At 33.2% G+C, this 15,896-nt stretch overlaps 1 protein-coding gene across 1 annotated transcript; it reads left to right on the top strand.

Annotated features, from left to right (window-relative positions):
• Nucleotides 1–1,615: 1,615 nt before the first annotated feature.
• Nucleotides 1,616–2,725, top strand: LOC128204573 (FMRFamide receptor-like). The gene has a single exon (XM_052905980.1). It carries the CDS (start codon nucleotides 1,718–1,720, stop codon nucleotides 2,723–2,725), a length of 1,008 nt encoding a protein of 335 aa, XP_052761940.1. The 5' UTR covers nucleotides 1,616–1,717.
• The last annotated feature ends 13,171 nt before the right edge of the window (nucleotides 2,726–15,896 follow it).

Consider the following 15,896-nt stretch of genomic DNA (forward strand, 5'->3'; position numbering starts at 1 on the left):
CTATTTGTAAAGACGCATTTTTAACAATGTGTAACACGCATCTAAAGGAACAAGCTTATTTTATTACTTTGCCTGAACACACACTTATATTTCCCACCGGATTACCTTTAAATGCATTAACAATTACATTATTGTCAAACATTACGGTATAAGAAACAGTTTAGTGAATATGTCTTTCATTTTAGCTTGAAGAAGTGCGAAATTACTTTCGAAATTTAAATGCAGGATTTTTTTGTTTAAATTCGAAGAGTTTGCGGGATTCTTTTATGAACCGAATATTTACTTATATAATAACTTGAATTAATGCAAACTACTCTATTGTTTTATAGATATGTACATTTTTGTTTGGATTTCATTAAAAATTATGTAAGTATGAGAATAAATATATAACCAAAAAAGCGTTGCTAAGAGACAATATAAATTGTATCTTTTTGCCAGAATAAATGTCATAAACAATTGTTTATTTGACCGTGCCTTTGTAGAAACACGGTAATCGATTAAATAAAACATTTATCAGTGACCTAAAACACAAAATTGAATGTTTTAAATGGTTTATTATTTTGTTCAAAACATCTTGGACTAGTTGTCTAATCAACGTTTTGGCTGATTTAATCACCGTTCGATACGCTCGTTTATCATTGATATAATTATTAAATACATATTTGTTAATCTAGATTTTTTAACAAAGATAACATAGCGTGTCATGCCTCCCTTTCGCTCTGTTTCGTGCATAAAATCCACACTCTAACACACATCCTTTGTGCTCTGTGTAGATGTATGTTTTTAAGTGGTGTTAACATGTTTGTGTCTCTAGTTCATTGTCTTTTGGCCAGTTGCCTTGTGTCTCTCACCAGGGCTTTTTCTCAATTTAAACAACTTAAACCATTGTGATTGTTTGTAAGACAGAAAATTTCACGTTCTGACGTATTTTTATTGCATATCATATAAGATGCAAAAATACAGCTACGGCAGGTCCTTGAATTAACACTTGTATTATAGAAGCTGTCCCGCTTTCTTTCTTTAACCCAATTCTAAGACAATTCTCTCATTTCAGATCAGATGGTTGTCTTGTCAGTCACAAAACAGTCTCATTTCTCCACTACGAAGTCAAAATCTCAATATCGGCGATGAACACTTGTCAATTGTCGTAGATATTCAACGAAGCAATAACATCAATGAAATAACCGGAAAGCAATATCCATTTAATGGAAAGAATTGACATCATTGTCTGAAACAACATAGGTAGGTATTAAATGAAGTAGATTAAGGGAACCTAAATATAACGAGAAACATACTTGACACTGGGTTGTTTATTTACATTACATATGGTCTTGATTATCCATGACATTTCCTTAGGGGAACGTCTTAGTAGAAACACAATCACCGTTGAGTTATTTGTAGAGACAACTTACGCTGGAAAACAACAACAATTAATTGTCTTAAAGGAAGAATATTTGTTGACAACAAAATGGACAATAATTGTTCTAATAAGCTTTTAACACTGCATAGGCCAAGGTCATTTAATGCAGCTGATACATTTGACTTCAGTGGCTATAACGTAAGCAAGAGTGACAATTCAACAATGGAAATCCAGCAATCTGATTCGTTCAGCTTGTATATAACCAGACGTGTTGTCCAGTCATATCTAGTGCCTATAGTCGTCACGTTTGGGATTATTGGCAACATATTCAACATTATCGTGCTAGTCAACCCAAAGATGAGAACGTCAACAAACATGTATCTTATGTCGCTTGCAGTGTGCGATTCCCTGTACCTTTTGTTTTGTTTGACGCTGTCATTCTTACACTGCTCAAATACTGACCTTTCTGAAGAGGCTTTCATGTACATACCTAATGCTAAAGTGCTCTCAGATCTGTTCAGTAACACCGCCGTTTGGCTTACGGTTTGTTTTACCCTAGAGCGTTTCATCGCCGTTCGATTACCAATGCGCGGGAAAGCGTGGTGTACAGTCAGCAAGGCCAAGGTTGCAATTCTGATAACGTTCATTGTTTGTGCAGTGAACACATTGCCGGAATTCTTTGAAACAAAAATTGTTGAAATTCCTGGAAACGATTCTTCCCACTACATATGCGAAACCACGGATTTTGCTGAAACATACAGCTATCACATTGGCTATTACTGGTGGTTTGTTGCTATTTTCACATTCGCGCCTCTGGTGTTGTTGGCCGTGTTTAATAGTCTTTTGATAAAATCCGTCTGGCAGGCTAACCGGAATCGCCAGCTCCTGTCACAGACAAGAGTTACCGGAGAGGCTAACAAAGCGAATAAGGAACAACATAGGGTCACGGTAATGCTCATTTCCGTGGTGCTTATTTTTCTTGTGTGTCAAACGCCTCAAGCGCTTTTGCTAGTATACTGGTCATACGTTCAAGCTAATGAATTACCATACCATAGTGACATGGTCAAAATTGCGGGTAATGTTTGTAACCTCTTAGTACAAATCAATGCTTCAGTTAACCTTTTCTTGTATTCGTACTTTAGTAGTAAATTCAGGAAAACATTTAAGAACGTAATGTGCATATGCAGACGATATGATGAAAGGTGTTGCGTACACCGACCACTTCACCACACGTTGAGAGGGAACTCTGCTTCTAGACAATCCATGACGTCGCTAACGCTTATGTCGTCATCGTCAATTAGGTCACACAGACGAGAAAAACATTCAACTAGAAGGGAAATTGTCTATAAGATGGAGAAATTGTAGCAGTGCAATTCTGTTTTATAGACTTCGGCGATCTCGAACATCTATATGTTAATGTCAAGTCTTCATATTGTACATACAAGTTGAGTTTTGAAAATATATTCTCCTTTTAACTAACTGATATCAACAACAATAAACCAATCCGTAACAAGCAATTCCTTTTCCGACACCCTGCAATTAACAAAGATTTTTTGTGAATACACCTGAGCAAGACTGATGTGTTTAATTGCAAGAACATATACTTTTTTATATCTTTAATGACTTTTACATGTCTTTCGTCCATTTGCTTTACACTTTATTTGTATGAACATAAACTGAAGATCAGCATATTAGCATCTTTTTGATGTTATTTATTTTAAGTTTATCTTCCTGATGCCTTTTGTTTCAAGGATGTGAATTTACGGTGACAGACGAATCGTCGACTAAGACAGTCTCCAATTACATGCAAAAATAATATACATAATCGTGTATTATTGCTGTCAATATCTTATTTATTTCAAAGGAGAGAAGACAATGGTTTAGAAACCATATCAACCATGATGTTATATCTTTAAACATCTGTGGCCAGTTTCACGAAAGCGTGTGTTAAAAGATTAAATCATGTTTCTGTTATTTTGGCTTTGAATATGTATAAAAAATGAAAGCATAGTAAACTTATAAAAAACAGTCATCATGTTAACATCATATTGCCATTTATTTTTTACAGGTTTAAGATTGCTTTAGCAATAGTCTCAATGACCAATTACACCTACTTACACCGCTGAAATATCATTTAGTTAAAGGAGCGTCTGATGACCATTTGTGTCGTACAAGTGGAGTGACCCTCAAGTATGTTTCCGTTCCACAAACATCGCTCACCCTTACACACACATATATATATATATATATATATATATATATATATATATATATATATATATATATATATATATATATATATATATATATATATATATAATCAGTTGATTATGACGCAAATGCATTAATGGGAACAAATCCCATTGACCTGTTACTTTTTAAATAAAACCAATTATATTGATGAACATTGTATGAATGTTGCAATTGAAACAAACAATTGAATCGATCATTCTTACGAACTTTGAAGTGTAACATTGGTATATGGCATTTTATATTATATAAGACGAAATAAATGCGAACATATCGTTCTTGTTGTGGGATTTAGAATCTGGTCGTTATGAAATGCTTATATGTATTTCATTCATGAAATTCAGTATGAAATGAATATAATCTTTTAATTAAATATATACACACTAATATGAATTCACCAACTTTTTTTTTTAAGCCGAAAATTTCTGTAATTCTACAGGAGTTTCGTGTTGTTGCTTCTGACAGTTTGCCCGTTCGTCCATCTTTCCGCGTCTGCTTTTAACATTTTTTTTCCAATATATGTCCGTCATTTTGACAGACCATCTTTCACCAGTGTTATAATAATCTGCGAACCCCGCGCGACAGGAGACTTTGAACGTTTGTCAGTAAATAAATCATGCTTTTTACACTTGTTTAAAATTGTACAGCATTAGCATTTTCTGTAGTTGATAACAATCATAGAGCCCGTCCAATGCAGTGCCTTTTTTTCATATTAAATAGGACTGTCTTTTATGTACTTTGCTTGTCTCTCCTTCTGTAACTAGGTCGATTAGCATTGGGCTTTTCTCTTCTTTAAGTTGATTGGTATTTATATCAAGATGTAATACTACCGGAGGTAATTAATGTTCATCGAGCCATTATTACTGGGCCAGTATTATTCAAAGTATCCAATGTGCTGTATTTCCTGCACACTCATTAAAATCAAACACACACAATGTAAGAGGCACAATGCTTCAATATAACACTTATTACACAACAGTTAGACTTACATAAACAATAATACTGTCAGTGGTCGATTGTGTGGTACTCGCCTTGGCAAGGCCAACTCAGAATAGATCAGGAGAAACGATCAATTGACAAACAAGACATGTGTAAGACAAAACACATTACAAGTAACGTGAAATAAGTGTTAACATATGTTAGAACAAAGTAATTCTTTTTGATGACCTCTCTTAGGCTATAAGCTAATACGAGATGTTTAGTTTAAAATCATTTTTTATTTTACAGCAATTGTGAAACAAGTTATTACAACATTATATTAATCACTCTCGTTGACACGATGTAACGTGAGAGTGTGGTCACGTGATGTGGGGGAAACCAGTGTAACAGAGAAAAGCCACTTGTCTGGCTTGGTGACCACATTCTCACAAACTCACAAACTCAATTACCACACCAATGCTGCAGAACGTACTTCTCTACTTAAGTGAACACTGAACGAATTCGCAGCACATTTGCTGATGAACAACGATTTCCGTGACATGCAAAGCCTCGATCTACTCCAACTTTATAGCAATAATTAACTTAAGTTCTAGACAGTATGACGTTTCTATGCACCATTATGCTTGTGAAGGACAAAAAAATAGTATGATTTCATAATTCCTGTGCCTGTTGTTCGACGAGTGTAAAAAGTGTTATTGCCATGTCCTTGGTGAGTGAATCGACGGTGCCGGTGATATCGATGTCGTTTAAAGCATATAAATGTTGCCATAATTCGGAAAGACTTAAAAATAATCACTTGAATCTTACTTTGACAATGTACGGCTCTGTTCGTTTACAAAACGCTTAGTTGACATTATCATTGGCAGTACAAATTTGTAAAGAAAAAAACAACAATATAAATGTTTTAGGGGAGGGATTGTATTTTACAATTTTTCCCTATTCATGTTGTTGTATTTGCAATACAATACTCATGAAATATGCATTTATAGAAATTCTAATGTTCTTTGCCTTGAGGAATCTGTACTTGTTATTTTGCGTCATGGTGAACAAGATAGAAGAACTTTTAAATACTGTGCATGCATATTGGTGATAGAACCTTTGGAATAATTACAAATATAGTTAATATTAACAAATGGAAACAATCGTTATAGTTCAGCTCGAATGTGACGAAAGCCAACAGCTACGCTTGAGTCCGTTGCCTTGAAGAACACCAATATTGGTATTCATTTTGAGAGGCAATTAAAAAGGTATCCCTGGTGAGGATCAGACCAACAACATCCTTGTTAAAATGCAGACACCTATACCACTATACAACTCTTTCCATATAGTCATATAGTTGATAAAAATAAAATTTGTTTTGCAGATATACATTATTTTTCGAAGTATTTCTTTAAATCCCCTTTAGATCCCCTCGGTAATCAAGAACAGCCCGTTCTCATTCAACACTGTTATTGGTGATTTCAATAATATTAATAATTGAGTATTTACGTTCAGATTGAAGCGTATAGAGAAATTGCAACACACTTTAATGAACACAATTAATGTCTTACTAGGATTAAATGTAGTACACTGCATAGGGAAAGGTGATTTGATACGGGAACTCTTTTGTCAATTAAAGTTAATAAATTTGGTAAAATAAACACAATTTTGCGGTAATATAAGATTGTCGTTGTATTTTGCACAAAATCCTGCTAATTCGTACCACAAGTTGTTCGAAATCTTGATTTGCTTGCATTGAGAAGGGAAATGCCTATAAAAAAATTATTGGCGATTCGTTCAAGTGAACTCAAGTCATATATAAATTCCCAATGTATCAGTCTACAATATCAATGACTAAATTATATTTTAGAGAAGTAATTTTATCTCTAACCGTCTCACCTATATTGCTTTTAAGACATTTAAACATATATTCATTTGGTTTCAACGTAATTAGCTAATGGGGCTTTAAATGAATGATAATGTAATGCACGAGGTAACAACCTGACAATTCCGTTAATAAAAGCTTACATCTGATTCCAAACATTTAAGTTAAATAGATTGAAATTGCTAGTTCAGGTGCCTTAACTGTATTCAAACATATACGTCAAACTCATTTATTATGATTGGTAGACTGTAGACTGTAGGTTGGGTTATCTTAAAAGTAACGTTATAGAGCATAATTTCGTTAGAAGGACAGAAGTTCGATATAAGTTTTGTGTGTTTTATTGAAACAGTGTTTGCATTTAAAGCGCTAGATTTATATGTTTAAGTATTGTACGAATAAAGTTCAATTAACTTAATGGTGTTTAAGCAAAATACCTGGGTTTTCATGAACGAAATCTTAAATAAACGAGTGTTGTGCTATAATGGATAGGAGAAAAGCTGTATGTCGCACTAACTATGTTCTAAGTGGTCATTGGCATTCAAATGTGCCAATATCCTTTAACTTGAACTCTGGTGTGCGGTTTAACAATTTTTCAGTTCTCGTTTATTTCTTGTTTTTTTTTTTAAATATTACTCTTAGGCCTGTTAAGAGTTGGAAAAAGTTTATATTCATTGATAATCTAATATTGATCAAGCTTATTAACAATTACCCTAATAGTCGGTTATGCACCTTAGTGAAATTACAAACAAACATAATTATTTTGGGATTTATTGTCACAGAACATATGTTGCTAACTTCTTTTGATATAATAAAACTGTGTCCAAAGTTGTTTGTATTGGAGAGGGGTCAATAATGATTGGAATATATATCACTCAAATGTTATTTACCAAATGGTGAAACATATTTGAAAACCAATTCAAAATTTGAAGCCTACAGGGGCAGATGACATTTACAGATATGATTTATAAAATTGATGATAAGGCGCATGTACATAGATACCGTTTGAGCTCCGTTTATACGCTGCATATCTTGTTTACAAAGCGTTTTTGCTACGGGTGAAACATGGACAAAATGCGACAAAGTGGTGGACACTTCAATATCAGACACAATCGACTCTCCTTCTAAGCATTGTTTGAAGACATAAAGTGTTATCTACTGGACCTTTGGCTAGTTATGAATTGTCTTCAATCGCATCAAATTATACTCTTCCAGAGCGGATATAAGAATATAGTACATATAAAGAAACACCAAGATTATGAATTCCTGAATTACAGACTAATGTGCATTAAATATTCCAAACAATAATTAAGCGACCTATTAAATACATCAGTACCGTTTTTAACACCCGTTTCGATTCTTAAGCTCGCATGCCTAGTTCATATATTTACATCGGATAGTCGCGAGCTGTACCTTGTTCAAAGACAAAAAAGGTCCTTTTAATCACATATACTTTGTTTACTGGTTCGTGTGTATTGAGGATATGTATGTTCTAATTATATGTGTTATGTATTTTCTGCGCATTTTAATACGGTTTGCGTATTTATTTGTTGTCGCAGTTCATATATTTTCATCGGATAGTCGCGAGCTGTCCCTTCTTCAAAGACAATAAGTGTCCTTATAAACAAATTTAAGAGTTTAATCATGTTAGGTTTTTAAATATAGCATTTGGTATATGACGTTATATACTGTTAAATAAGTTAGAAACAGCTAAACGTTTTAACGTTCCAAAGCATGGTACATATGTTTTCCAATGCTGTTAATATGTTTCTCATTTATAAGAGGTCAGGATGATGATTAAATTTCAGAGATGTTCATATGTGCAGCATTTTATCATCTATACTGTGAAATCCTGGTGGGTATAAAGTGCAACAAATAAGATGTTTTTTGTTTCGTTTCAACTTGAATCAACAACTAAGAATACATCATTTTAGCGGTTTTGCTATCTGTGAATTAATGAAAACCGTCTCAGTTATCGTCGCAGAAGACATTGTTTATCCCAATCTCCATTAACCCTATTCTCAGGCAAAACGATTTTGAAACGAAATTGGACAGGACATTTCTTCAGCGAATAAAAGACTAATATAAGCGTAGCAAATCTATTGGAATGGCATAGTCTGAACTATGGAAATTATTGCGGACTCGAGTACTCTTAGAAACATGCTGTATTTAATAAAACTTAAACACAATGCCTGTTCCAGAAAAAAAAAATAGAAATTTAAAACAAACATTGACTTCATGGAGCGGAACAGTACATTTTTATTATTCGAGTGAACCCTGTCGTCTTAGGTTTAAGCTTGAACGTGTACGGGGATAGTTGACGGCCTACCGGCGCCACGCAGGTCTTCAATGTCGAGCAAAAATACAAAGGCCGGGGTTATTAAGTTTAGTTATTAATACTTAGTGTAAAGCAGTTGGTTGGATACGATCAGAGACATTTCAAAAATGAGAAAATAAAGCCGGTTGCTGGCTTGATTTTTTACCATTGCCACTATTCGTATATACTGGCAAGCACTTTTTTAACTCACTTTACAAAAGTGTAAGAACTTTAATTTGAAATTTAAACTCTTTAGTAAAGGTATCAAGTTTTCCATTGAAGTATAGCAAACTCTTTTAAATAATATAACAGCTTGCAAACGCTACAATTGGAAGGTTTCCTAGAATTATAATACAAATACGGCTATAACTTAGGTATACCAGGAAATAAAAAATGATAAAAAGATGGAACAGAGACAACATTTCTGCAAAAACTATTGTTAAAATGATGAAGAGGATTATGTTTAGTTTAAGATAATGTTTAACATGAAATAAAGCAGTTTCATTAGTGATTTAATTGAGCCTCATTTAGTCAATATAACAAAACAGAATTATGATGCAAATGCGGTTACAGCCTCGTTGGAATCGTTGTAGCCATACGAGTCATCTACCAATTGTGTAGAGGTTTTACGTCACTTTTGTTGATAAGCATGAAACATAAACCTTAAATTTGAAAAGTGAATAATTAGTTTTAAATGATAAATTAGAAGAATTTATTTAAAAAATAGCGGAGGACAATAATGACTGTTGTTTAGCATTGCACATATAACTTATGTTTGGAGAATGAATAAGTTCAAATATTAAAAGAAGAGAAGATTTGATTAAAAAAGCAGCGTAAAACAATGACTGTTGATAAGTATGAAACGTATACATAATGATTTGGAAACTGAATAAGTTTAAATATTTTCTTTAGTGTTACAGTAGATGAATGTTGACGTTCTTAATGTATTACGCGCAAAGGAGTATGACGGCATTGTGCATTTTAATATCGCATACTGATTGGTTTAGCGTGACGTCATCTAACAAATTACATACGACGTTACAAATATCAGCTATTGTTTTACACGAACGTATGCTGTTGATTTTTATTTCTTTAAGAACAAATACTCATTTGCAAAAGATACTGCTATTATTTATAGTAATGAACAATTATCTAAAATATAAATATCAGTACGGATCGCATTGATAACGTGCTTCATTGAATTCGATCGCGTGCCCTACTGCGTTCATACATAAAAAATGCGATCAATCCTTTAATGTTAAAAAGTAGAAGAATTGTATAAAATAAAAACGGAGGAAAACAATGTCCTGCGACGTAAGCTTCAGCTGTAACAAAGCTTGCCCGAGGATCAGCTATTTAGATCCAGATCTGAAACACATGATAACATACGTTTTCTTGCATACATACCTTAAATTATACAACAATAGTACAATAGGTCGTAGAAAACGTGAAACTTTTCTACATTTTTACCAAATACTGGGTGAAACGTTGTTTACTGACGTCATTACGCGTTGCGATTTTAATCCAATTCGATGACCAATAGTTGCTCTATAAAACATATAAATAAAATTAATTTTGAAATTTACCTTCATGTATGAGATGTATTCAATCGCGCATTATTGTAATGCCCTAATTTACTTTTCATACCTTTTACTGTTAATGAAGTTAGAAGTTGTGTGTTGTGTGACACTAATATTGAAAGTAACCTGCACAGGTTCATTCCATACTTTAAGTCTTGAATAATATGTGTTGTGTTGTAGCAAAGTGTTTCTTGGTTCACATTTTTTATTTTGATAACTGTGCTTTAAACAAACAGGATTTTGGTCATGCGTGCAGGCTTGTAGCAGTATTTTCCGATGTTAAACTGCATAACAGGACACATGAATATTGATGTTATTGCAACGGCCATTTTAATATATCGTATAACTTTTTGTCCTTTTTCTTTTATCTTGCAAATTATTTATATAATAATATAAATATGAACACATAACCTTTTAATATTTACGAGGATTTTTAAATATTTCACAATTTATATTTATATTTTCTTTGTTGATTTATCAACACTATTTTCATTGTCATTGTCATGTTGACACTAGAAATGTTATACGATTCCAATATTTTTGGGTCATAAATAATATTTTGGTCAGTCGTTGTAATAAATTATTATCAAAAGTGTATCAGCAACTGAGGTCAGTGACTAAATTTATCGTTTTCAGAACTAATGTTAACTCTAACTAAATTAGCTTGTGGTGCTTTATCTGCGTAGATGGCATATTGTACGCGAATAGCAGCCTGACAATTCCGGAAAGCATGCTAGCATCTAATTGCAAACAATAAGTTTAAATCAGTCGAAATTCGAGATCACGCTCCTTATTAGTTTTTATATAAAAACATCAATCTCATTTCACATTAATGAAAGGTCGTTTTCTCAATCTATCAACCACGATGGTGTGACGGAACATGTTCCAAGTATCATCTTATGCAACGGAAAACATCAGACTAGTAAAGGGCTAAACAAATGCATCTGAAAACCAGACAGCAGGAGATTGTTGTCATAAACGATCATTTAAATTACCTCAAAATGCACCTACCATTCATTACCACTACATACATATGTTATAACCTGTCAAATTCCTAGCACTGATATTCTACAACATAAATGGAAACATAATTTCGTAATAGTATGAACCTACATGTTATATAATCAAAACATTATTTAAACAACCGGCCTGTATTTATCGAAATATCTATGTACAAACAACACAATGAGCCCAGTATTTTGGATTTAGTAAATTAAGTGCAATACAGTCAAAACTCGTTATGTCGACTTTTTCGGGACCTAGTGAAAAAAGTCGAGATAACGAAAGGTCGACTCATCCGAATTACAAAAAATATCACCAATCCCAACACGTTTGAGTTAGATTGATGTCCGATGTTCACATCCACAATTGAACGGTATTGTTACATATTTCCGTCGTGAAAACAGCAAACTTATTATTGAAAAATAAAGTGAAACAAAAGAAGAATTATTTGTGTCAAATTTATTACTTTTACGTTTATGGTTCACACAAACGTACATATATAAAACCACAATCGCATTAACTTGTACAGGTATAGGACATATGACAACAACTTTTATAAAATAACACATTCGTATTTCGTTTATACACAGCAATATAGCACATTCTCAAAAAGCATTCAAGTGTGTTTTATACAATACTAAAAAGAGCTTGAGCAATAAATGTCTCTTTAATCAAAAACATAAACAAACAACTTTTATTATTCGCATTTACCAATTACATTTTTGTATCGTCCAATTATGACAGTTTGTTATATTGACACGCAAGGTGTTTTGCGACATGCCGCAAACCGTCATGAACATTTTCACAACTACGACTCGATCTACAGTTCGACATAAAGAACATAGGAAATATGTGAAATTCGACCACAGGGACTGAAAAACGAGGTCGACATAGCGAAAAAGTCGAGATTAAAAAATCGATACAAAAAGATTTATTTTATATAGAATAAGTAGGAACAAATTCGGGACCGGAAGAAAAAGTCGACACAACCGGAAAGTCGACATATCCGACGTCGACATCGCGAGTCTGGACTGTATTTACATTTTTGGACTTGAAAATAATATTAACTTAATGCGTATTGCAATAAATTATTTTTTGTGAGAGCAATGGAGAAAGAGTGACAACATGTGTATAAAAAAACTAATTCGATCTGTTAACCTTAAAAACGCTATAAATTGACATGAACATATCGTATAGAAATAGTGCACAAAAGTCATAAGGGGTGACAATTAACCACAATTGCTTACATCGATGAGCTTCTATACATTATAACCTCGTAGTTCAACGATTCATTCTCGTTTGACCCACACACTGGTACGGAATTCACAAATAGTTAAAAGTAACTATCCCAAGTGGAATCAAATATCCATTGTTGATAATTTGTGTACATCTCATGGCAATGAATTGTGAAGAAACTACGAATTGCAAGCAAATGGCACTTCGGGAAAGACCCTAACGCAAAGCATACAAATGTTACCCGAGGACTCAGTAATCTGTTCGACAATGTTGTATAAGAACAATTTAGATATCCTACAACAGTACAGTATCCCCAAATTGGATGTATTTTAATTAAAAAAAAAACAATCATGCATAATTATATTCATCCATATTTGCATGTATATCATTTTATAGATCTTAGGCAAATTCATCAATATTAACATGTTTGTGTTAAAGCCACAGACTGATCTATTACAATACATGTTTTGTTTATTAACCGGATTCATTTTATAACTAAATGGCAGTTCAAATGTTATGTATGAATATTGGTATTCATTATCACGCAATGATATAAGTATATTTATTTATCAACAAGTAAAGGATCATATTTGCAAAAAGTCTCATAATATAATTTAGCTATTAATCCTTTAGCAATACTAGTCAATTTTGAAGCCTAGAATGTTCGCCCAAACAGTCTTATAATGATCATAAACAATGTTAGCTTGCTGATTACGATATGCATACTAAATGATTGAAAATGCATTATAAAAATTGTAGTTTATATGCGTGTTCCTTAGTTAAAATTTATTTCCAAATGCCTTATTTTAATATTATTCTTTTGGTATATAGTTTTAACAGTTTATATCTCAAAACTCAAACCAATTCAAATGATACCCAAAATATATCGAATCACAAAGAATCAATAAGAACGAACACCTCCTCAAACTGCCATTGAGTAAACACGGGAACACATTTGCACGTTTGCTATTAAATGGATACGGGAACCTCTTCGCACATAGCCATTGAATAAACATTGGAATCCCCTCGCACAAGGTCCTATAGTGAACACGAGAACACCCTCACACATGGTCATTGAATGAACATGGGAACTGTCTCACACATGGCTACTGAGTGAACACGGGAATACCCTCACACATGGTCATTGAATGAACATGGGAACTGTCTCACACATGGCTACTGAGTGAACACGGGAATACCATCGCACATGGCCATTGAATGAATATGGGAACTATCTTACACATGGCTACTAAGTGAACCTGGGAACTATCTTACACATGGCTACTGAGTGAACCTGGGAACTATCTTACACATGGCTACTGAGTGAACCTGGGAACTATCTTACACATGGTTATTGAATGAACCTGGGAACTATCTTACGCATGGCTACTGAGTGAACCTGGGAACTATCTTACACATGGCTACTGAGTGAACCTGGGAACTATCTTACACATGGCTACTGAGTGAACCTGGGAACTATCTTACACATGGCTACTGAGTGAAATCAGGATTAACCTTACACAAGGCTATTTAATGAACACGGCAACACCTGCGCACATTAAATCACGAAATTATTATATATGTAATTATACTAACGTGTATAAATCAAATATTAAGGTTATTTCTAATTAGGTTTGTCAATATCAGTTAACTAAATGTTTTCTCTTTAAAATTAAATAGCCTAAAAGCTATTATAATATTAAAAAAGACATATAACAAGAGCCGAGGAATAGTAAAACGCACACCAAAGTCCAAGTTAAAAGAATATTTGCAAAAGTGACATTTAAATGCCTATGACCATTCCCCGTGCGACACAGACGTTCTACTAATAATTATTAAAATATTATTATACTAATTGTTAAAGCAAAGCATTTTCATATCTTATAAAATAAATAAATAAATAAACACTTTTGAAACAGTTGAAAACAAGATCGCCATTCTCTACCGGATGGAGGCTGCAATACTTTCGAATCCCTGATAAAATCATATTGTCATTTTGAACAACATTTATACAAGCGTTCACATTGATCTCCCAATACAAGCACGATAAAAGATATTCTTATTCTTAGACATGCTTGTGTTCGTCGATTAACAATCAACATTTCATATTACACTCTTTTCCGTTAAATGAGGTTCCCATCGTGACCACATGCAGTATCCTGTCGTCATGTGTAAATCGACATTTTCCTGACCGTTCCAAGGCGGAACCTAACAATCCCTGATAAACACACTTAACTTTTTTATATTTGAATAGAAAATTTAAGAACTATTATTTTAAACGAGATTATGGCAATAACTTGAGAGGCAAATGTTGGATGAAATACCTGGGTATATGATGACGTTCAAACGTTTACATTATTGATTTATTCGGGATTTTTGGGATAAGAGTGAGGTTGTGCAGACAAACTAGTTTAAACCCCCAGTTTAAACTTTTAACTTAAACTCATATGTTTAGAAACTTATTATAGCATACACGCTATTGCATATCAAATCGATAGACTGTAGTTGTATTTCTATTCTTCTTCTTCTTCTTTCTAACAGTGATTTGATACGGAATAATTATGTTAAATGTTTAACATTTTCAACTCAATTGTCCAGTTTCAAACTATTTCCTAAAGAAAAAGTAAAGACTAGCTGATTTCTTTATTTTTTTTTTGAAATTCAAAATGTGAGTTGTCACAAAAAAACTGTTGACATTTCTTTCAAGATCAGAAACGTACAATTACATTTACAGACTTGTCATTTTTGTCATCCATAACATAATGATCATGTGAGACATGTGGCAGTTGTTTTTCGCAAATATTGTAGGAATATATATTTTCGTCCAACGGGATGATTGAATAAATCTTAATGCCTCTTGGGTAAATAATATTGATTTGATTGTTGCACATTTCATTGCTCGCTGTACTTTCAAATTGCCGATGGATCTTCTGTCCAGATCGTATTAATATATATTACTTTAGCTTACACGTAAGAAATATTCTTTATATATGTTTAACATAACTACAGTTGCGGTACAAGACGAAATTTTGTTGTGTATGTTAACCCGGGCCATAGTCTATAACGGCTCGTCTTTCATATACTTTAAACCGTTTGGAAGAATCAGATACGTCATAACAAGTAACGTACATTTACGCCAAACCGAAAATAGACTCAGTTTTACATATTTTGATTTTCAATGGGACTCATTCTTGATGACGCGATGTAAGAAAGCGAGATAAAGATAGTAATAAATATAAATAAGGGGGGGGGGGGGGGTGACAGGGTTACACATTTCATATTTGTCAATCAATTACAATTGAAATTGCACTGCTCTTTTTAAACGATAGATGCAGTTCGACAACTTTTCAT

This window comes from Mya arenaria, chromosome 10, assembly GCF_026914265.1.
Source record: "Mya arenaria isolate MELC-2E11 chromosome 10, ASM2691426v1".
Taxonomy (NCBI): domain Eukaryota; kingdom Metazoa; phylum Mollusca; class Bivalvia; order Myida; family Myidae; genus Mya; species Mya arenaria.

Excerpts from the sequence above, each read along its gene's own strand:
- LOC128204573 (XM_052905980.1), top strand. The coding sequence starts at position 1,718 with ATGAGAACGTCAACAAACATGTATCTTATGTCGCTTGCAGTGTGCGAT.